The 24,224-nt window shown below is 37.4% G+C and overlaps 1 protein-coding gene across 1 annotated transcript in view; it reads left to right on the top strand.

Moving 5' to 3' along the window:
- CRAMP1L (Crm, cramped-like (Drosophila)) overlaps positions 1 to 24,224 on the top strand; it is a 48,836-nt gene that overhangs the window by 1,390 nt on the left and 23,222 nt on the right. The window contains exons 2-6 of the mRNA XM_009324247.1: positions 9,375 to 9,568; positions 11,221 to 11,374; positions 13,540 to 13,623; positions 16,361 to 16,409; positions 23,723 to 23,808. Coding sequence (XP_009322522.1) covers positions 9,375 to 9,568; positions 11,221 to 11,374; positions 13,540 to 13,623; positions 16,361 to 16,409; positions 23,723 to 23,808 — 567 coding nt within the window. The remainder of the gene's footprint in view (positions 1 to 9,374; positions 9,569 to 11,220; positions 11,375 to 13,539; positions 13,624 to 16,360; positions 16,410 to 23,722; positions 23,809 to 24,224) is intronic.

The following is a 24,224-nucleotide window of genomic DNA, read 5'->3' on the forward strand; positions in this document are numbered from 1 at the left end:
CACCTGTGGGTTTGGGGGTTGTCATTCTCCTCCTGTGGATGCCATCTTTTGTTTGGTTTTGGGGAAGGTGTTTTGGGGCTTGTTTCTCACAGTAGCTGAAATCTTCTTTGTGTCCCAAGGCTTCAGCTTCCTCTTTGCACTTGCAGAAATGGGGGGGTTTGGATGTTTATGTGGAGGAGGAAAAAATCTCCATTATTGAAGCAAACCAAATTCTTGCATTTCATCTCTCTTGAGTTTTAGGAAATCCCTGTATTTTGGTTAGGAAATTAGACTCTAGCTAACTGTGTAATCAGGTGGCTGCACTCTGAATTCTGTTCTTGGATAATAAAATATTCACTGGGTGCTAGTTAAAAAAAGGGGGGAAAAAACAACCCACAAGACATTGGTGATTTCCCCCAATTCTTTCTATCACCACTTTACCCAAAGAACTATTTTGGAAACGGCTATGAAATACACATATTGACATATTTGTCTCTAAGATTTTGAGTCCTGCATTACTGTTTCACAGCAGTTTGGGCATCTCCATGTAATCTGAGTTTTTATTAAGATTGTTTTGCGTACATCTGAATGCCTGTATGTACATACATACATACACATGCTTTTTCACTTTAGCATTGTAGATAAGAACTTGATTTTTTTTTTTCAAAGCTGTTTCTTACTTGAGTAGCTAGAAGACAGCAGGGATATTTGAATATCTTGCTGCTATTGTGTGTGCTCAGCAGTTACTGGATGACACCTGGCACTGTAGTTGAGCTGTACTTGAGACTAATTTTGGATACCTTGTGCAAAAGTACTCAAGTGTTATTTTCTGTTAATTTTTGAGGAAAAACAACACTCAGATTTCTTCAGCATTTGAAATCCATGTAGTGTAAATGTGTCTTGGAGATTACCTCACTCTTTGGTCCATTACAGTGGTATGCACATGCTGGACATGAGGTAAACATTATGAATTATGATAGTTTTGTGTTACAGTAATAAAGCAGTGCAAATTGTGATATTTTAGTTATTGCCATATCACAAAAAAATTCTTTTACTCGGTTGCTTGACAGTTTATATAATTGACTAAAGTGTTTTTTACTACCTTAGCAAGTCCTCTTTAATCTCAAACTTTTTGTTTTAAGTGAAAAGCTGCTATGTGTGATGTTGGAGGATAGAGCAGAAAGGCCTACGTAATTTTTCTCCCAGTTGCATTAAACCAAATAAACAGATGGAATACCCAGGAGTGTTTAGCTACAGATAATTATTTCAAGGGTTGTAAATAGTATTAAATGCGAGGAGGTGTTTCTTTGGAATACATGTTGTCCATGATTGACAAGTCGAATATATGCATTTGAATTTATTCCATTGCTTTGAAAGTGTATACATGTGTGAACAAAATACGTGTATCTTTGTGCACGTGTATGCTCATGTTTGTATATTTGTACATAAACATTAATTTCCAGTTTAGAGCAGTAGAACGATTTTTAACTAGGTGTATCAACACAACTGAAAAGCAAACTTCGTTTATTTTGCAATTCGGATTCCAAACTAACCCTAATAAAATTATATACAGAATGGAAAATATTATTTCAGTAATTAGTCATAGATAGTGCTTGTAATCACTGTACCTGACTATGTTGTCAGGTTTGGGGAAACTTCTTAAATCGTTGGGGGTGATGGTGGTAGAATTATAGTTACGCTTTCACTTTTTGAATTGTATGACCAGCCACAGCTCTGCCTGGCTAGTTTTGATGTATTGATTTCTCTGATACGGTTGAGATTATAACTGTCGGATCTTGGAGAACAGAGCCATGGAGTGGGATCCTTTCTAATTTGAGTTCTTTACATTCAGGGATGCATACTGGGAGGTTTTCCAGGCTTGTCTGAATTCTCCCTGATGGAACGTCTTGTGATCAGAATTTATAGGGCTTTGCATTCCAAGTGAAGCGTCTCTCAGAGCTAGCTTCCAATAGGGAACTAAAGGAAGGGTGAAGATTACTAATAAAGATTGGACTTAAATCCTTCCACTTGCTGTCCCACCAACTTTCTTCTCCCCCTGTAAGTATAAAAATGATAAAAAGCTCGAATGCACGTGCTTTGGATCAGCTCTGAAAACTGGAAGCTTTTCCATTTTGCGTGTCACAGTCAAGGTGTTAGCTGCAAAGGTAATTTTAACATTGGCCAGCAGGGGTGTCTAGACCACACTTATTTTACTGGTCCAGTAAAACCAGAAACTTGTTTTTATCATGGTCTTTCAATAATGCTATGTAACCCTTAAAGTTTTATTAAAGTGGTCCTGCTTTTAGAATCTGTGTATTCTAAAGTGAAAACTCTTTCAAAGGCTATTATTAAGGAGTGTAATCAATAAACTTAATTTCTTTCAAATTGTAGTTACTCAGCGGGCATTGGCGTATCCTAATCATGTCTTTAAAAGAGCTTTGAAAATAGTTTTGGTTTTTTTTTGTCTGTTGCAGATCCCTTTTTACTTTCGGCATTTGTACTTTTAGGGTGCTTCGTTGTAGCAGACAAATCATTGATAAACTAAACTTCACTGTAAACAGGAGAAAGAGTTTGCCCACTCAGCAGCTGCTGACTTTTTGACTTTACTTTACTATGGTTCAGGGAAGATTGTTAATAATAATTCTCAAATTCTGCCTAGTAGAATGTATAAATGTATTGCTAATTTTTGGATTACACTGATGTAATCTTTAATTGCATCGTTGGATTCTGTCTCTTGCCTTTTGTGTACTGAGTTGCACTTTCGAGTTTAGGGCAAAAATGGCATAGAAAGTAGCATAGCAAAATAAAGTTTGAAAACTATTTCATTTCAAAAAGCCAAACTGTTTTGAATTGCTGAGAGGTTTGTCAAATTTCCTGCACAAATATCTAAATCTGTGCACTTTTTTTAGAATGATTATTATCTTATTTTCAAATGTTGGTCATCATTTTATTGTATTTTCAAGTTCGTAGCCTACACCTCAAATAATGCACGCCTTTTGAAGTATGAATGCTTGGAAGCAAGTCTTATAGTAACTTGCATGAAGTCAGAAGAGGAACTTGGAGGAATGGTGGGGGTTGGAGGCAGTTTATTATGAGAGTTCAAAAGCAGGGAGGTTCATTGAGGGAGAGGAAGCAGACCAATATAAGGTTGCTGAAAAAGAGGGATTTCTGAGGGTTTACTTCTCAAATATGAATACGCCACGTGGTTGTTGAGCACAGGTTTTAAGGTGTGTTTTGGGGCTTTTTTTCCATGAGGCGAAAGTGGGTAGAATATGCATGTGTGTGTTGTGACCGCATTGGTAAAAGCAAATGCAGAATATATTGCCATCATGTGGTGTAGGTGTAGTTTGAACCGGAGTAGAGCGTTCCCATTTCCGTGTTTTTTATCCATTTTCTGAATGCAGAATGAAGTCAGGAGGAAATAGTAACAAAGTCTAATGATGATGAGCTGAAGCTTGAAGATGTCTTTCATGCCGTTGCTCTGGATTTATTAATAAAACGTGTACAATGGCCCAAATAAGTATTTGGATTTGTTTTGCAGTAATAAGCAGTTCTTTCTCGAAAAAAGAGTTATTCAGCTGAAAGCATTAATTGAATTAAAACGTTCCATCTTTTGGCATCATATAAAACTTGCTAGAAAGCAGTCCAGTTTGTTTCAGCCCACCAAAGTTGCATGTTCCGTAGCATGTGGATTAAATTTATTACTGTCCTCTCCTGTGGAGAGGATGTATATACCAAGATACCTGACGTATGTACTTACAATATGATTTTATTGTATCTTCCCAAATTTGTATGCTGCAGAATGTATTGTAACCTTCAATTTGAAATGTCATTCCTCCAGCATGATTTCTCTAGGGCATGAATGACTGTTTAAAAACTACTGGCACCATCCCTTGTTCTAACATTCTCCTAAATTCTGTCCATCTCGTTTACACTTGGTACTTCTCCTTCCATCCTACCCTGACATGCTTTCATTCATTCTTTGCCCTCCCACTTACCCCAGTTCTCCCTCCCTCCCTCCCTTTGAAAGTGGCTCAGGACCAGAACTCCGCAGTATCTCATCCCACACCACAAAAGGAGGATTTTTTTTCATGTGCCCTGTGCAGTAGGTACTGAACTTTGAAAGGTGCCTGCCTGCAAAGCTGCACAACCACATGGTTTAGATGGAACTTCATACTAGGCTTTACGGGTGTTTTCTAATGGAAGAGCAAGAGAATAATGATTTACTGGAGATGGGGGAGTAACCAAATTTATTATAAACCATGTTTATTTTTTACGGCTATGCTTGGTTAGCTCAGATAGTGCTGCATTTGATATATATTAAATACATGCTGTCCATAGAAAAGCAAGCCTTCAGTATAGTATTGTTTGTAGACTCCTGTTTAAATACATTCAACTACATCTTGGTTGTGTAAATCTTCTAAATAATAAGAGGTAGAAGAAGCTAGACTAGTCTGTATCCTTGTAGGACAGTTACGTGTTGTGTTTAAAACTTTGGATGTTAATTCATAACGAGAATGCTATATGGTATAACCATGCAATATGGCATAAGCTGTCCTAGACTTAGCCTTCTTAGGAGTCCGTGCTATTTACTGTGGAGGCATACAACATAGAAACTTGTTTTCCAGTTATAATGTTAGTACTCAAACTGAAGCGTTGACTTGCGGGGAATGTGTCTGTCTCTCTCCCTCTCTTGTTTGTATTCTCTTCTCAGCTACCATTCTTGGAGACAAAAGCAGATTGGATCCAGCCTGCAGCTTTGTTGGGTTGTCCTTCCACAGAGCCAGTGGCTTCACTTTCTATGGAATCACCTGATTCATTTCTTCACTGAAGTATATGATGTAGTATCTGCCATGAGAAAGATATGTGGCTAGAAAAGGGGCTCGCTTACCAAGCAATCAGAAAGAAAGTTGGGATGCTTGTCTTTGATTGCTTTTTCATTCAAATCGAGGAGTAAATGCTCATGGAGGAATTCTCTGCCATGAGAATAGCAGAATGGTTTTGAAGCTTTCTGGGAAGTATAGACCACAGCACCTTACCCAGCTCTGTTGGCAGCAGGTGTTTTGATGTACGTTTCATAAAACCGCTGAGCACTAATGCAGGTTTGTGAGAATAAAATAGTCACTCGAAGGTGTTTTCTGGTATGGCCTCTTTAATGGCAATCTTTACCGAAACCACTTTTGAAGGTGATCGTGTGTAGTTTACCCTTGCTATTGGCTCCTGTAGAATCCAAAAGACAGGAAAGAATGCTCTGAAGGAAACTTCCTGGCATGTTACAAGTTGGCATTCGCATCCTGCACTTGGGGAGCGAGTTTAGCGTCCTAACGCTCCGCATTAAGCCTGTAGAACACCAATAACAGAACCAGCCTGTGTGTTGAGATACATGGGTGTAGTGGTGATTAACTCTGTAAATTCCAGCTTCTGTGGATGTGGAATCTGTCACAGAAGATATGAATCAGCTGGCATGTAAGGGCTGCCAATGGAAAATTGAAAAGCAAACACTAAGATGCTATGTAGAGCCTGGAAGGACAAACTTGTGGCTGTAGCTGTGATAAGACGCCGATACTATCAGTGACTCAATTATTTGATACATGCAGTGTTCCATTGTTTGTCATTTTCATATCAGATTTTTAAACTGCAGTCTTTAAATCCCTTTATATAAATTTTTGCAAGTGTTTGTGTTTTGCTTAGAACTACAAAGACGACAGCTTTTTCTACAGAAAATGTAGCTTGAGATGCCATTCACAGATAAATGAAGTTCCAGTAACAGGCCGTATAGATGGGCAGAGAACACCGGATAAAAGGAATGATTAAGTTTCTCTGAAACATTGGTGTTCTGATCTGTGATTTTGTTGGGGGTTATAGTTCAAATACCAAGTACAGAAACCTGATGTTTTTGCAAACTGTGGGTTGAAAGCTGAGTGAAAATGCTGAGAACTTAGCATCCAAACTTGCTGCTTTGTCCCTCGTATGCAGGTGCTGGTGCTCCACTGCATCCTAGAGTGAAGGGAAGGAATTGTAGCTGTAGTTGTGTGGATGTCCAGTCCAGTGGTTGGGTGAGGCAGGATAAGTAGACAGAGTGAGAATGACCATCTTGTCTTTGTCTTGTCTGCAGTGATCTCCTTTTTAGAAATGTTTTTACTTAGAACAAGCATCACAGCAGATTGTTAGAGTAAGCCCCCTTCCCTTCCTCTCTCCAGCAATTCTGCAGCAGTAATGGTATGGCTAGCCTCAGTGGACCTTTTTGTTCTAATGCATTGCTTAACTTTTTAAATAATCTATTGTTGGAAATTAATGATCATCATCATCTGTCATTAGTGAGGGGATGAAAACTTGTTAGCTGTTTTGTATGTTACAAGAATTCCATACGGTGAGATTGAAAGAATGAATTTATGGGGCGTAATTTAATGATGTATGACTATTATTACTTTTTCTTTTGTCTTTTATCCTGAATTAGTTTATAATACCATGTTTTAGAATATAGTGCATTCCATTGCCTTACCAAGATCCAGTAAACTCTAGAGCGGATTGTGGTAACCCAATGATAAACATTACCATGCACAGTAGTAAGAAAGTTTATGCAAAGGCATGATACAGCAAACTCCTTTATTCCTGGAAGAATTAGATGGCTTGTAAGATCTCTGTAGAGGTGACGGGATATTAGAATTTTTAGATCTTCATATACAATACTCTAAACAATTGTCTGGATAGCAATTTATTTGTGTGTAAACCAAGAAAGACTGTGGTAAACTTCCTAGGACTACAGTTTGTCTTGTAGAATAGTAAGTATATATAAAGGAACAAAAGAGCAATTATGAGCTACGTATCCTTTGTAGAAGTTGAATCACTGGAGTCCTTAGCATGTCCTCAATAGAATTGTTCTGTTCGTTTCATCTTTTATGTACAGCTAAGAGGAAATCTACTGAATGAGATTGAATGAAATGATTTCTCAGAAAGTTAGATCTGTCATCAGAATAGTAACTCTGGAATAGAATCCTGTAGCTGTCTTTTGATAAAGGACATCTTTTGCATTGCGACCTAGTAGCAACAGGAGATTGTAGATAGAGATTGAGGACTGATGTGTTTGAATGCCCCTTTCTTGACTGAAGATTTTAAATGCTAAGATCTGTATTTCTTTACCATGCAAATTGCGATATTCCAATCTCACATTTGTAGAATAAAGCAGCAATTCCGTGTCTTAAAATTGTTGGTTTTCTTCTCAGCCATCTATTAAGTGCTCAGGTTTTTCTAATGTTTTCATTTTTTTTAAAGGATTTACCTTCACAGTAACAGAATTAAATTGTTTAACTTTCAATTATTTTATCAGTGGCTGATGAAGGCTTTAGGAAATAGAGAAGCTGTTTATTTGAGAAGTTGTTTTTAAGTGCATTTTCTTCTAGATGTCCAGTTCTTTTTCATGTTTTGCCTTACATGCTTCTCTGGTGACAGTAATTTTCTTCAAAAGGATCAAATAGTCATTCCTAGAAATAAAAGAAACATTAACATTAAAATGGTCACAATATCATATTTTATATCCAGTAAATATTGATTGTATGCAGGAAAAAATGTACTTTCATGCACTCATTATGCATCAACCAAATCTTTTCCAGATTGGGTTTCAAATGTTCTTTGTTACTTGAACAAACAGTTTTTTTTAGGTTTTGGAGCAGTATGATTTTATCATCCAAAGGAATTACTTTCAAATTGCAACTGAATAGTTACAGTTAAGATTTACATACAAGTCTTTCAAATCTCTAAAGCACAGTAAGCCTATAACAGTTGATTCTCCTGATATTCTTTTTTTTTTAATTTTAGGATTATCAAACTGGGATAATCCCGGTTCTTGAAGAGAGAGAGAGGGATGTGTGTATAAACACTGACTTTGTCAAGTAAAAAAACCGCTTCATGTAATTGAATTTCAAAAGATAACTGAACTTTTTAAGCCTAAATATGAAAAAGAACTGTGCTAACGTGTATAAAAGTTTGGGAAATTAGTTGGGACTGCTATGTTGTACAAGCTGGATTTATAAGCAAATAAACTAAGGCAAGCCAATTTATCATGAGATAAAAGACAAAACATAAGGGACAGTAACTGGAAAAATGGAAACAGAAAAGCATTTTTTATGAGCAATGTGTGTTTAACGTTAAAAGGCTTCTCTTTTATTAAGTACACACCTGCATTGATAAGGACAGTCAAATCTTAAATAATACTTCTTAGCAAAATTGAAGAGAATATATTTTGGAAATGTAAGTTACTGAGCATGGTTATGTTTTCATGGAAAAAAAATGAGTGCATTTTTTGGGAGGTCTCTCTGGTTTCTGGATTAACATTCTGATAATCTGTTACAGTGTCAAATCAAGCATGATGTTTGGTTTGATTTCTGTTGTGAATAAATCACAGGTTTAAGGTTAGTTGATAATGTTTTTGCTGATTAAAATGTCTTTGAAAGACTAATAGTTTCAGATGCAACTTAAAAAAAAAAAAAAAGAGGCTTTTTCTTTGGAATTAAGGTGAGGGAATGGAATCTTACTGCATTATATGTAGCTCTCATCTTCCTGCAGTTTCTCCATGCCATTTTCTTCCCTGTTTCCTACTTGCATAAGCAGCAAATTCTCTTAGTTCCATCAGGCTTTATTTTCATTTTAGTATTTCTCATCTTCATATTTTTTTCCTGATTCATGTTCTCTGGTGTGCCGATAATTGATAAAGGAGCAATCAAGATTACACTTCTGTGCCTTTTTCCAAAAGCCACACCAGGATTTGGAGAAGGAGAAGGGGTTGGGACTTGCCGTCCTTGGGATACCTTGAATTATCCTAGATGGGCTAAGTGTCAAAGATGGTGCTCTTTATACTGAGGATGAGATTCTTGAGAATGCTGATCCCTTGTCGTGTGATGAACTAAAGTAGACATCTTTCAGTCCTTTTGTTACCACAGTTATTTCGGAGGCAGTAGGATCGAGACCAAAGACAAGGATGTGAAATTATGTATATTTTCTCATGGTCATTAGTTGCTTTATTGGTCGCATCAATGTTCAGCGCTGCTCAGAAGTTCCCCTCAGCTGCAAAGGGGCAACTGCAGAGCGCACCAGTGTATAAGCATCAGAGAGTGTGTTGTCTTTTAGAGGTTGCTTTGGTGTATTCCTGCTTATCTGTCTTATCTCTGGAAATACAAAATTAAGCCATTGAAACCTTCCCCTTGTTCTTTGCTTTTTGAGGCTTTATTTCTTTAAAAAAACCTTTGTTATTTGCCTATTGTACTGCAGTGAAATATCTTGAAAAAAAACTGATATAGATGGGAGTGGTGAAGAAGGAGGAAATTCCGAGTTCCTCACTTACCTCTATCCGTGAATCCTCCCATTGGTTTAATACTCACTCTGGTCATGTTTTTTTGCAGCAGCAGATAATGGAGGGACTGCAGCTGGTGGCACATCAGGAATTTCTCCCAGCAATCCTGCTGGGAATTCCAAGTCAGCAGCAAGGAACCTGGGCTCCTCAGCTGGAGAGAAAGAGGAAGGAAAGAAGGTCAGACGGCAGTGGGAATCGTGGAGCACAGAGGACAAAAATACTTTCTTCGAGGGACTGTATGAGGTACATGTAGAGAAAAATAACAAGCTTAGATGGCTTCATTTAGTATCTGGATATTCCTAAAGAAGGTTGATTCAACTGAGATTTGCAGGAGCAAAATGCATACGTACACATACGCATTTGTTTGTCCGTGCATATGTGTCTATACAGTTGGGTATAAACCAGCTGTCAATCAAAGCCACGTTTCAAAAGTGTCAAGCTTTTTTTTGTTTTGAAATACGCAGGAAATACTTGTGAGTTTTATTCATGAATGTTTAGAATAATTTAAATTATTTTTCAATTACGGTTCTGTTTCAAATGAGAAATAAATAAATAATGCCCCCATCTCAACTTTCAGAAGCAACACACGTGCTGTAATATTAGCAAACAAGAAAGCATGTTCTGTTCTAATAAGAATTGTAGGCACTGTGTTTAGTCTGTGACCATGAAAAGGTTTGTACTAGGGCTGAGAGACAAGAGTTAGAACATCTTATCTTTTATCTTGTATGATGTATACGGTGTATTCCTGGTTGTCTTGTTCTTATGATTATTTTAAGAGCAATTCTGTTATGAAAATACATACTAAAGGTGAAAGCGAAAGAAATAGTGGTGGGTTTTCTTTGCATGTGTACATATTTTTAAAAACTTTTTTTTAGTGGTAGGCATGATTCATGTGTATATATTTTGTGGATAAAATGAACACTTAAACACTGTTTTCTTTAACTCTTCTGACTTGCAATAATATTCTTGGGAATCATGTAATTTTTAAGTCCTTTCATCACTCAAAGAAAACATTTTTTTTTTTTTTGAACGCTGAGGAAAGAGTTCAAAAATTTGCTCTTAAGATAGATTTGGGACTCTGTTTGGTCCCCTACTTCCATTCTTTTTCTGTCACTGCCTTTCAAAAGAGATTTTCACACTTTGTATTTGAATCAGTTCCAACCTTTTTTGAATACTAAGAAATTTTGTGATAGTAGGAGTTCAATGATAATATATATAAAATTAAATTTTCCTCTTTTGAACTCCAAGGATTTTATAGGAATTGGCTAGTTTTAAAGAGACACTTAGGTGTCTCATTTTTATTTTTACCCTGAGAATAAACTTCTGAATGACCTGCAGTGTAAAAATGTACTTTCTGTAAGAAGATTTTATTTTTAGTTTTTTAAAAATATAGTATTTTCCTTCATTATTTGAAACTCAGATTTTACACTCCTAATTACAGGAACATGAAATTTACTGTAAATAAAAGTGAAGCTGTTAAATATAATAGGCTTTTCATTCACCCTAGTCAGAAATGGAGGTGGGAGGAAGAGGGGGGGAAATGCAGAGGAAAGTAAAGAAAGCTAAGTGAGAAAGTTGGTATTTTCAATTCTCTTACTTAGCACATTTATGAGTAAAGTTTGTTTTTGTTTTTTAGGTTTCCTAGCAACTTAGTTTTTATTTTGAAACAGTTCAATAAATTGGAAAGTAATTTATTTGGCATCTGTAATACATTTTATATAAAATGAAACCAGTGTCATTCTTGTGCTGTTGAGTTCTGATACCCGAGAATTTTATGACCGCTGAAATCTAATTTCCCACAAGGAACCCCAAAGTCCCTCATGTTGTTTGAGTTGTCTTAAGACAAGATATAAGTTTGGTTTTGAGTATTTGGATTTGTTTTATTTATTCTTCAGCATGGGAAGGACTTTGAAGCTATCCAGAACAACATTGCCCTGAAATACAAGAAGAAAGGCAAACCAGCGAGCATGGTGAAGAATAAGGAACAGGTCCGCCATTTCTACTACCGCACCTGGCACAAGATCTCAAAGTACATTGACTTTGATAATGGTTAGTATGCGATGAAATGGGCTTAGCGTAGAGCTCGCAGTCTCATGGGGGTCGGAGTCCTGCCTTTTAGTGCCACCATGGAGGGTAGGAATGGTGGAGATGAGAAAATAAATACCAAATAGGGTGTCTGTGAACATGTCTTATTTTTATTAGCATGGCCATACTGAGGTTCATGTTTTTTTGAAAAATACTTCTCAAAAACTGGTATTTATATCGCTGCTTTTATATCAAGTCACCACACCATAATAAATGCTCATCCTACTATTAATATTGGGGAAAAGCCAGGTTCAAGGAAATGTTTTTCTGTTCTCAGGAACACACCTTTGAGGACAGCTACCTAAGTGTTAGTCAGGCATGACTTCATTGAGCAAATTGACTCCAGCACTACTTTGCACTTCTTGGGAGAAGGTAGAAATAAATAAATAGTCCAATACAAGTATAAATGGTGAAATATTTGCTCACACTTTAAATAAGCCTGAAATTGTATCATTGGTTCAGTAACTTAGGATTCCCAGTGCCATATTCCCCTCTTCCCATTCTTTTCCCTCCTTCCCCAGCTTGTTGAATGAAAAGGAACTGGGAAGTCAGATGAACTGCTAGTGGTGTTTGTAACAATAATAGTTAATATATGATCATTGATAATTTATTTTTATCAAATGCATACTGTTCAGTAATGGGCAGTGAGAATTCAAGTCAATTTGTGGATAGCCTAATCTGAATAGCAGGTTAAAGAAATCTATTGCAGAACGAACAGATTTTACTAAGACCCATTTTTCTTTTACTTTTTTAAGGTATGAAGAATGTCAGTTCTCCCATTAGCTTGTTGATCAAGTAAAGGTCTCTAGGGCTTTCCTATCCTTCTGATGCTATATTCTAAGTTGCATAAATTGCGGCTGTTTCATGGTGGTTGAATTTTTTGATATTTAAACATCTCTCTTTATCATTAGCAGAAGTTTGGGTAGTAAATTCATCTACATGATTTGTGGCCAGAGCCTCTCAAGTTAAAAATAACTCATTAATGAGAAACGGATATGACTAGAAAAAAGCTGAAGGAAAGCAAAGATAGCATACAATATAGCCTCTTTATGAAATTGTTTTGTCTGTTCTTGAGATTAGGTTATCTGAAGGGGGACTTACACATCTAAAACACCTGTCATAAGGTGTATTTTTGAGTTCCTTTTTCGAAACAAGACAGCATTTTAAGATGAAACAAGCCATTAGTATTTTATTTAAAAACAAGTGTTAGAGCAAACACAGTATGAAAGAACTTTTTAAAAAAAAAAGTTTCATGGAGGTACTTCATCTATTTCTGGCTAATGTAAAGTTCTGTATCTATACCTATAAATCTGTCTGAAATCTCATTGGCTGTACGAATTTAAGAATTAGTGCAGTAGTTTGATTAGCCTTAGTATTGGTAGAAATATGTGTGCCTGGCTTTTGATATTAAATGAGTCTGCAAGTCAAAGAGAACTGAATTCTTGATGAATAGACAAGACGAAATATCTTAATCTGATTTGTAAACCACAAGACTGTCTTTCAGTTCTGTCATAAATATTTAGATCTATCAGCAATAATAATGTCCACATTGTGTGTTGATGAGAAAGGAGAAAAAAAACTGGTGAAGTTGACTAAAATGTGTGCAATTCTTCATATAAAAATTTAGAATCTAGAATTTGCATTAAATCTCTAAGGTGCATTCATGTCCACAGAAGACATTCTCTGTCTTCTGGAAAATTCAGACCTACTTCTTAATTTTCATATAGGGAGGAGTTCTATATGCATTTTCTTGGGGGCATCCGGACCTTTCCTTTAGAAATTGTAAACAGTTAAGTGATACTAGAGTTAGCTTTATTATGAATTAGCTTCATTTTGCATATTGAACTGTTGCATATTTGTTTCAATTCTGTGGAAGCTGCTCTGTTTTTTCTGTAATCTAAAAAATGTGCATTTCCCAGATATTTAAGTCACCAAAAGGAAATTGGTGAACCCGTCTCATTATAGTGTTTCTTGAAACAGAAGTTGGTCTTACCTTCGATGAGGTGTTTGTCTCCTCATCACTGAAAATACAAATCATCTCATTTTCAGTGTTGAAATGAGTATCTGCAATGTCGCTGTGTATGAGTGTCTGCAATCTGCATCTCACTTACACCTTTCCTACTTTTCAGTGTTTTCTCAAGGGCTGAAAAAATCCTCCCTGGAGCTTTATGGCTTAATCTGCTATGGGGAACTAAGGAAAAAGATTGGGGGATGTGAGTATGAATGACTTAAAATAATTTTTATATGGTAGAATCAGAAGTGTCTACCCTTGCAGTTGGCAATGTCTAGTACAGTTTCACTTTTGAGTTATTCAGAATTTGTGTTCATTGTATTCTATTGCACTAATCTGTGGTATCGTTGTTTCATTAAATGTATTTTTATTTTTAAAGACCTTCTTAGTATGTTGCGCTAGTCCCCTTTGACAGATCTCTTTAGCTTTTGCTATCTGTGGAATGCAGTGCATGTAATACCCACAGATGGCAGGTAAATGTATACATAGCTTAGATTATCTGTCTGTTTTATTATTCTTGAAAACTAAGCAATTAGATGTGTAAATGATATCATTTGCACCCACAATTATTTCTGCCTATGCAATCAAAATCTGGGATGGTGCGTTTCTCTAAGTCAGTCTCTAAATCTTTACTCGTTGAACCCTGAAGATGAAAAAGCATTACAAATCATAGTCAGAAATAACAACTTTACTGGCTAACCAAGATGTATGCTGACCTTGTCAATCCTGGAGGCTGGTTTTGTCCATAAGGATGAGTGTAGACGGATGAGTATATGCCATACCAATGGTCCCCCGTTTTCTGGAAGTTGATTAGTTGCATTAGCAAGATATCTGAGCTTAGGCTTAGTACCATGTTCATAGAATCATAGAATGGTTTGGGTTGGAAGGGCCCTTTCAAGGACATCTAGTCCAACCCCCCTGCAATGAGCGGGGACATCTTCAACTAGATCAGGTCGCTCAGAGCCCTGTCCAACCTGACCTTGAACACTTCCAGGGATGGGGCATCTACCACCCCTCTGGGCAACCTGTGCCTGTGTTTCACGACCCTCATCGTAAAGAATTATTCCTTATATCTAGTCTGAATCTCCCCTCTTTTAGTTTAAAACCATTACCCCTTGTCCTATCACTATGGGCCCTACTACAAAGTCTCTCTCCATCTTTCTTATAAGCCCCCTTTAAGTATTGAAAAGCCACAATAAGGTCTCCTCGGAGCCTTCTCTTCTCCAGGCTGAACAACCCCAACTCTCTCAGCCTTTCTTCATAGGAGGGGTGTTCCATCCCCCTGATCATTTTTGTGACCCTCCTCTGGACCTGCTCCAACAGGTCCATGTCTTTCCTGTGCTGAGGACCCCAGAGCTGGACTCAGTACTCCAGGTGGGGTCTCACCAGGGCAGAGTAGAGGGGCAGAATCCCCTCCCTCGACCTGCTGGCCATGCTTCTTTTGATGCAGCCCAGGATACGGTTCACATGGTCTTTATGGTTTCCAGACTAGCAAGAGCTCTAATGCGGCTAGCTTGGAGAATGGGCAAAGGTACATGCACTGTATGCACTAGTCCATGCATGTATACCTTCTTATCTGTGTATTTTTTTTCATTTGTCCCCAAGCTTCTGTCAGTGTTATATCATAGTGGATCTTCTACATATTTTGGTTAATTTGCGAGACATGAAAAATCATCAAAATACTTTCATTTCTTTGTAAAGCCATACTAGTTGCAAAATGCAAAAGACAAGAAAGCTTTAATGACTGGACGTGTACAATTCCTAATAGAATTGTGGTAGTTTGGCAGATTTTTTTTTTTTGCTGTATTATTTCCTCACCTGGGATTTTTATTGTAATGTGTCATGAATGAGACTGTTGTGAATATTCATAATGACCTTATTCTGTTTCTTCAAAGATCTCCAGTGTGTTAATTCATCTTGGAGAAGCAATTTTGAACTGTTTCATGACAAAGAAGGTGCAGAGGCAAGACAGGTTGCATTGTCAGTAGAAATCAGTATTAGTGTTTCTTCCCTATATCCACGTCTTGTCTTAAAGGCATCAACAGACCCTCCTTGCTATGACTGGGAATAAGGTTTCACACAGTCACCATGGCAATGCATGCATACTCTGTGCTCCTGTCTTTTTATAACTCTGGTACTTGGTTACGTATTTTACCCACTGTCACTTGGAAAATTCCAGTCTCCAAGACCAAATGGGCTTAAGCTGCAAGCCTGTACACCCAGTTTATGAGCGGTCTGCTCTGCAGCTGGTGAAAGTAGTTTCTTCCTCTCTTTTTTTTCTTTTCTCCCTACCCCACCCTATGGTATTCACCCAGTCCCACCTTCCCAGAAATTGAAATGACTTATGTAGAGCTATTGAGACACGAAAGCATGTCAGGAATACTTTCAGCATTGCCAGAGGGAGGTTATTTGTTCAGTAACTAGATCTGGGCCTAACTATCACGGGGAATATAAATCAAGTTACCATAATGTCCATTTAAAAATGTGCTGTATAATGCATAGAAGAAAAGTGTGGGCTACATGTGCACTTTATTATTTTTATTTACTTTTTTTACTGCATTCGGCGCTGTAAGAGCTTGGTGCTCTTTCATTATGCTGTGCTACCTTAGCAACAGAGATGGAGCAGGAAGATGAGGAAGCTTTTCTTTTTAATATCTCAGTGTCAGATTAACGCCCAGCAACCCAAGATGACTGTAGCACCTAACCTAGGGTCATTTAATCCATGAGTAAAATGTAATTTTCATGGCAAGGATCGTGTAAAGCTTGCACATTATGAAAACAGAAACTTTTCAGAAAGGGTACGTTATAGCACATTTATGCACATTAATCCTATATGAGAATAAAAAGTAATAGCTTTGAAAACCGAACAGGACACAAAAAAGGTCATGACTATATCACTTTAAATCCTAATTCACTGTGTTATCCCATTTCATGTAAAGGTATGGATGACAAGAATGCAGCTAAACTCAATGAGCTCATTCAAGCCGGGTAAGTAAGAACTTATTCCTGAAACTCTTAAAACTGGGTTGTTCAGCAGCTTGATTGTTGAATTGGTCATCCAGAGTCTAGGGGACATTTCTTACTTTTTTAGAGCTGCAGTTTGACATTTTCCATTCTTAGTTTGTTCTGTATGGGTTCTTTTCTCCCCTTTTCCATGGAGCCGTTAATTGTTATTAGTAAGAAATGATGGGTGAAGTTTAAGAAGGTAATGGAATGAGAATTCTCTACAGAAGTTACGGCATTATAACTGTGTTGATTCAGTATAGGGAATATAGTTCACCTCCAAACAGTTCTGCCAACAGTGCTCACGAGTCCTGACTTTCAGACCTGAAACGACACTTCCAGTACACCATAGGCCTCAGCCCTCCAGTCGCTTCTGCATCTACTTGATTTTAAGAATGAGTATTCTCTTTAACTTCAAGAAAGAATTATGGGATTTGGGGGTTCAGTCTTGGCAATGTACTTTTAGAATACAGAAGGAGTTAGAAGTTGCTGTACTCTTAGAAATGAGGGAATTGGTACGAAAGTTTTTCTGAAGTAGTCCTGCTTTTAGAACTTGTGTATTCTAAAGTGAAATAGCTTTCAAAGGATATTATTTTAAGGAGTGTGATCAGGCATCACTCAGCAGGCATTAGTTTATCCTAATTGCATCTTTAAAAGCAATTTGAAAATAGTATTATTTTCTGTCTGTTGCAGATCCCTTTTTACTTTTGGCAGTTGTGCTTTTAGGATGCTTCATTGTAGCAGACAAATTATTGATGAACTAAACTTTACTGTAAACAGGAGGAAGAGTTTGCCCACTCAGTAGCTGCTGACTTTTTGACTTTACCTTACATAAAATGGATACTTGTTGTTGTGCCCTTCTGTTGTTCACAGACTGAGTTTCCAAATGAGTTCCTTGCAGTTTATTAACCTTTCATCTTCTGGGAGATGCACTTTGTACAGTGTGCTGTTGTGTTGCAAGTCTTGAATGTGATTATTTATGAAATCACTTGTTCATTCTTTTGTTAACTGCGAAGTTGGAAATTAGAAGAGAAATTGCCATTTGGTTTGGGTTTTGTACAATTAAGAAAATCTTAGCAGTAAGTTTTTTCATATAACAAAATTATTCTTAAAGCCAATACTTCTTTAAACTGGAGTTGTTGGTTAAAATGCGCCTGGGATGAGCCTTTTTTCCCTAGTGTCCTGAATATCTCTAGGCTTCAGGATATAGGCAGTTGTTTTGGTCGCTCTGTGTTGTACTGGAGAGCCTTTCTAATACTGCATCATCCAAATAGACTAAACCATAATAAATGAGACTGACTTTTGGCAAGCTGTAGTGTCAGTCCAGCACTTCGCACGATTAAGGCCTTAGTTCTTCTAATTAATTGTTAATGAGGGATAATGATTTCTATGAAGTTTAGGTGTTTATTCTATAAAAGCCAGCCTTGTAACAAACCATTTTGAAAACAGGAGTCTTTGCATTTGAAAATATCACTGCTAGTCTTCTAACCAAAAACCAGAGTGTACGTAATATTAACATTCTTAGGCAGTTCAGAAAGAGTTGCTCTTGCATAGGCTTTTTGTCTACCCTCCAAAGATGGAGGACACATCTTTGCTTCCCTTTTTCTCCTGCATCTCTTACCCCATTTGGTGGGTAAACCGCCTGGATGTCTACACCATCTGAATTAATCCCCTGCACGTGCAGGGCAGCCTCATATCTCACACAGGCAAACACATTGCGTATATCCCATTAGATTAAACTTTCCATCTTGCTCAGTGATGTTACAATTCTGTGATCCCCCTCTCTATTTGTAAGTAGTTCTTTTTTTTCAGTTCCTAACACGTCTCTTTCAAGTGTGATATTCCTCCTTTTCCTCTGAGTGCAGTGCGCTTTGTAAGGCTTGTCACTATGTTGAAAATCTTGAGTGAAAGCGAATCCAAAGTGATTAAAAATGGCGAACATGAACATTCATTATTCTGATGGATCTTCTCCTGAACTAGGTAAACATCAGCCTCATTTAATTGGTAAGAAAAGTTAAGAGAGGCTAAGATTGTGAGGAGCTACCTGGCAATTTATTTGTAGGACAACTCTAGACCCTGGAGTTACACATTCTAATTCAGTGCTTATTTTGCTTATGTTACACATCATCTCTGGCTTTCTGTAATAGTTACATGGTGTATGGAAAAGCAAATGACCCTGTGAGGTGCTCATAAGAAAACCATATTTAAAATCTTCCTTGTTGGGTTTATAACCCAGGTCACAGATCCTAAATAGTGCCTGAAAACTTAATCAACTGACTATTTCAAGTAATGGCAAAATCTTTGTGTGAAATGTCCCTGTTTGGTCATTGAAGTTAAGGCCATTCACTGCTATACATCTCCGTACTTGTCTTCAGAATTTCAGTAACATGTAAAATCAGGCTAGACCATAGCCTTTGGTACAGTTGTAGTTGAATGAATGGGGGATCTTTTAGAAAATAGATCAAAGTTTAGATATTTATAAATGCAAGGGGAAGATAAGAATTGTTCTGTCAGCTTTTGTAACTGATCTGAGTCGTTTAGCATACTCATGTCGACACTGGCCCACACGAGCTGCTTAAAGAAGTCTTCAGAATCACTAAGAAGGACAACTATGAAACAAAGCTCCCTTAGAAATTATAGGGAATCTGAATCACTTTCTGTCCAATCCTTTGTTGCTAGTTTTTTTTATTACAGCAACAATATGTCACTGGATTGTGTGATTAGGATATATAACAAGGAAAAAGATTTATGGCAGTGTATCAGAACTGCTCAGAAACCCATTTAAATAAATTTAAATGAAACGTTTTTTGTTTTGTTTCACTTTGAGGAGTGAAACATTTTTACTTAGGTTTTGCAACAATCTTTACATTTAATAAAAAACTACATTTGAGGAAATATAAATATTTTCTGGATATCTTTGTAGATCTGCAGGATTTGTAGATGAGTTAAAAAAAAAAAAAAAAACAAAACACAACGAACACATAATTAAAGAAATACCGTAAATAGGCAATGGTTAAAGCACAGTACTACTCAGTGTCTGTTTGCATTTGTGTTTTTGCCCCCCAACCTGAGAGCCTCTTAATATCACAAGTAAGAGAGACCATTAAAGACAGAAACTTTTAACAGGTATTGGTTGATCAGTCTGGTTCAGTTCCTGGGTGTGCTTTGTGTGGAGCGGGAGTGATCCTTCATTGCTCCTTGTAAAAGCTGTTTGGCATGCTGAGGTGGAATTTGTAACTCCCTAAAAATCTTGATAATAAAATAACAATTCATCGTGAAAAAATTCGTATACAAAACCAATCCTTTTAAGTAGGCAGAATATGCTCTTGGTGTCAGGTTATACTAGTAGTTCTTAATGCATATTCAGTACAATAACTTTTTTTAAGATTTACCATTTTCTGCATTTGGAAACACCCAGGATCCAGGTAAGAGAAGAGAAGGAAATAAGTATTTTTAAGCTAAGAGTAGTTCTGTTGCAGGCAGTCTCCTTTTTACTGTGCTTTTCTTTTAAATTAGTAGAACTATTCTTTTGCCAGCCTCCCAGCCATGGATTTCAATTAGGAAACTACAGTGTCTAAATATATCAAATTTTATATTAGTTTAAAGAATAACTTGTTATCAGACTCTCCCTAGATCGCTTGAAGCCCATCATACTTTATGGAAAAGGGAATTAGGGGAGTTACTCCTGACTCTCCAAGCAGAACACCTGAATCTAGAGAGCTGGGATGCTACTTCTAAAATGTGTTTTAGGGAACAATGAAAATAAAAGTATTGATTGCTGTAGTGCCAGGGCGAAAACTTCCATGTGAAGTTTTTAACATTGTTTTGTCAAATTTATGTGTGTTCTGTGTTCCTTCATTTACAGAACAGTGTACTTTGCTTGCTGACTTCTAAACTGTGCTGTTCTCACTCTGTACTCGGGGAATACAGTAGTTCCTGCTCCTCTTTTAGGGCTGTCAGCAGTTTTGCATTTGTTTTCTTTCCTCCAATATGATTTTTCTCCTAGATTTTTTTTGTTTTTAGTATCTTTTCCATAATATACTTAGGTTTTTCACACTTCTTTTCTGGCTTTTATTGTAGGTTTTGGTGGGTGGGTCGTCCCATCATGTCCTGTCCCCCCCCTCCCCGCCTTTCAAGAACAGATGCAAATGCAGCCAGAGCTTATGATGCTGATCCATTGCTTATTTGTGAGCTGCTTGGTGGTGGTAACAGATAGCGGGTATCTGCAACCCAAGGTGCAGCTGAGCAGGTGGTAGACAAATTGATCAGGAACAACTGCCAGGAAGCCTGACTCAATAACAGATGCTTTATGACCAATTAGTTAGGCTCTTTAAGAGAAATAGAAATTATGAAAAATGAACAGCAGCGCTTTTCTTCCTTCTTTTTCTTGATTAAATTAGCTCAGCTGTTCTAGGTGGATCAAATAGCCTTTGAGCATTCAGGCCCTTCTTTCAGTCACCTTCAAGTCATGTGACGGAACAATTTCCACAAAGCTTGTCTGTTTTATATAGTTATATCAGTTAATCTAAGAAGAAATAATGTTTCTCTCCAAAACCCCTTCTCGCTTATACCCTTACACTGTCAAAGTTACAATAATATTAATAATGCTAATGCTATTTCTGACTCTTCACTTGCATGCAGCTACTTCAAGGGCACATTTGATAAAAAGATGTTGCATTAGCTAAAATCAAGATGGAGGAGGAGAGTCTCAGCTCGCACAAGTAGTCAAAAGAATTTGCTGTCCTAAAGTAGTGTAAATTTGCAATTTAGTGGCCTGTTTCAAGATGCATTGAATTATTGGATTTATTTTCACTGGCTTTAGTGGATTTTGCATGAGACTATTATGAAACTGTGTTTTCCGCTAGAACAGGGGGGAATATCTAGGCATGTCTTCACTAAGCGAGGAAATCATTACAGCAGTTCTGATTGCTGTAATGCTGTAATTAACTCCCTGCAAGAACAAGGAAGACAATAGTTTTGGCGTGTTCATGCAGCAGCATTGTTTTCTGTACAACTGTTCTATCACATTCCCACACTTTGCATTTTCTAGCAGTTGGGTGCATTCGTGCATCCTATCATCTCAACGTGAGCTTTATAAAATTACGGTGATGAACAGCATTCGTGGTAATACTGTAAATGTAGCTTTCATTGAATCCCTGTAGTTAAAGGCAGAGAGTACTTGTTGTGAATCATGAGGATATGTTACTTCAGCATAAAACTAACAGGAAGAGAGATTTTTAGGAGCTGTAATAAAAGTTGAAGACTTCTAGTCCTCAGCTGTTTTTTCAGTTACTGTTCTTGGAGGAAATAATAATAAGCACTGGACAAAGAAATGTAATCTGTATCTAGGGTTTGTATTTACTGCAAATTCTCTAGGTTTTGCCAAATTCTTCAGGTTTTGTACCAGGCACTTTTATACTAGGCTGTCGCTTCTGACTGCTGGCTGAGACCAATGTTTGGGCTCATGAAGAAAAGTGGAGGTTCTTCACCTAAAGATTCAGACCCAAGAGAGAAGTTGTCCAAACATTGACCAGCTGAATTTGAGAGCAGCAGAATTTGTAGTCGAGTTTCCTGTCGTCGTGCGTTGCAGTCCCTGTTAACTTGACATAAGTGAGTTTGGGTTGATTCATACTGATCTTGTCCTCACTTGTATTGAAACTTGGTTTATTTACACATTTAAAAAAAAAAAAAAAAAGAGGGTGCTAGCTGCATATGATTAAACTTATTTTCAGGAGACTTATTTTCTAAAAAATGCTGACTTTCTGATAAAATCATATCTGTGCTTTAATAAAATGACAAGAGGATATTGAGCCTCATGCGTTAAGGCTAAGGTGTCCATTGCAATGACCAGGAGGAAGTTTTATCTTATGTCATTGACTAGACATCCACAAGTGTTAGTATATCCTCCTCTAAGAGTCTTTCCATTGGCAGAGATTGACCGTTGTACTTGGTGGGACCCGCTATCTTCAAACAATTCAAGTTTTACAACAATTGAAGTTAGGGTTAAGTTGCAAGAGGAAAGGTAGCAACGATGCTTCTGTTACAGCAGCTGTAGTGTTGTCTGCTGTTGCGGATGTGGAAATAGGAAGCACTATTTAAAACCAGGCAAGTGGCTCTTGGGTCTTTTTTATTTTTTAAGTAGCACTATTGCTAGTTTCTCCTCAGCACTTGGTAGCCTTCTCTTTTCATTAGTTGAGCCATCACTACTTCTGTGTCAGAGCTCATTAGAAAGAGCGAGGGCTAACATATTCCCTCTAGCTTCTGGTAGCTCAGTGCAGATTGAGGAAATCTGCCCTTCCAGCCCTGGGATATTCTGAATCTGTAGAAGTTCACAGCTTAACTGAAACTTTTGGGCTGCTCACCTCATCAACTCCATCTTCTCAGGTCTGGCTTCACTTCTGCGGCCCTCTTGCGAATTTTCCTCTTAGCAGTGTAGACAAGTGCTCTTTCTGCCTGATGTTGTCTTCCATACAGCACAGGAAAAAATAAGATCCTGCTGTAGGAATATTCTCCATAATTTCTTTCATTTTACTTGCAAGGACTTGTGTTCAGTCCTGCTGCTTCTATGCTAGCTGATCCTTATTGCTTGAAGCATTAGGTAGTAAATACTGCTATCAGTAACTTTGTTGGTCTCAATGCCTACCTTTTAAGTCTCTAAAAAGAAAACAGGGCTGACTGAGTGAAGAAATCAAATAGTTCCACTGTGTGAAAACAAAAATGGCCTCTTGCTTTTGAGGATCTTTATAGCTGTTAATGTGGTATTGAAACTAAAAGCCAGTGAAATCATACTGTAAAAGTTACTTTGTTCAGATTCCCGCATAAGCTGTTAGACCTCATTTCTGCAACAGATGTGGTGTTCATATTCCAGAATGGGAGACTCTTAAAAAACCTTCAGACTCTTTCTTCCCATAATTAAGAGTTAGGAGTATAAAGAGGAGACCAAAGCAAAGCCAGTTGTCTTTTTATGAAGAGGACAGAAGCTACTGTCTCTGAGAGTACTCTTCAACCGAAGTAACATAATTCTGGTCTGCTTTATAAAATAGCAATCCCTCCCTAAGTGGATAGCCCAGTGTTCCATGAAAGTCTGGAAGAGTAGGGTCACAAGAGTAGCATTTCTATAATGAAAAGTAAGGTGATAGGAAAGATTGAATGCTGTTGTGAATCTGCACTGCAAATCCTTACATTTCTTTGTTCATTCCTATAGCCATGATTGTATTTGACTCTGTATCCCTAATATGTGTGTATTCACAAACTGTTGTTAATGGTGCCTGTAAATACTTCTCTTTCAATGTATTCAGGGCTACGACTGTTCGTTACAAAGGCAGAAACCTTCGTATCAAAGCTCCGATGTGCAGGGCTTTGAAGAAACTCTGTGATCCAGATGGTAAGTAAGAGATGCTGGAATGTGAAAGGGTTTTAACAGATGGTTGGAAGAATATGAGAGAGAGTAGGCCTGTTTTGATGTGTACATCACTGGCAAGGGAATTTGTGCTATTTCACATTTGTGTTGGACACAGATATGTCCCTATTGTGTTACTTACCCTGTTTGCTTGTATAATCCCAATAACTTAGGGCCCACCCAGCTCTCTAAATCTTGGAGTATGTCACTATCTAAATTGAAAAGGAAATAGCTACACCAGACAAGGTCGCTACTGCTTTGCCAGTTGTGCTTTCGAAGTTTAGGCCCTTGTGCCAGTGAAAGCAGTAGTATGTTGTTTAGCATTGAGCATTTTAGATTTTTTTTAACCTTCTCCAGTTCAGCTATGTGTGATTTTTTTTTTTTAATTATTATTTTTCTTT

Source organism: Pygoscelis adeliae, unplaced genomic scaffold (genome assembly GCF_000699105.1).
Source record: "Pygoscelis adeliae isolate BGI_AS28 unplaced genomic scaffold, ASM69910v1 Scaffold505, whole genome shotgun sequence".
NCBI lineage: Eukaryota > Metazoa > Chordata > Aves > Sphenisciformes > Spheniscidae > Pygoscelis > Pygoscelis adeliae.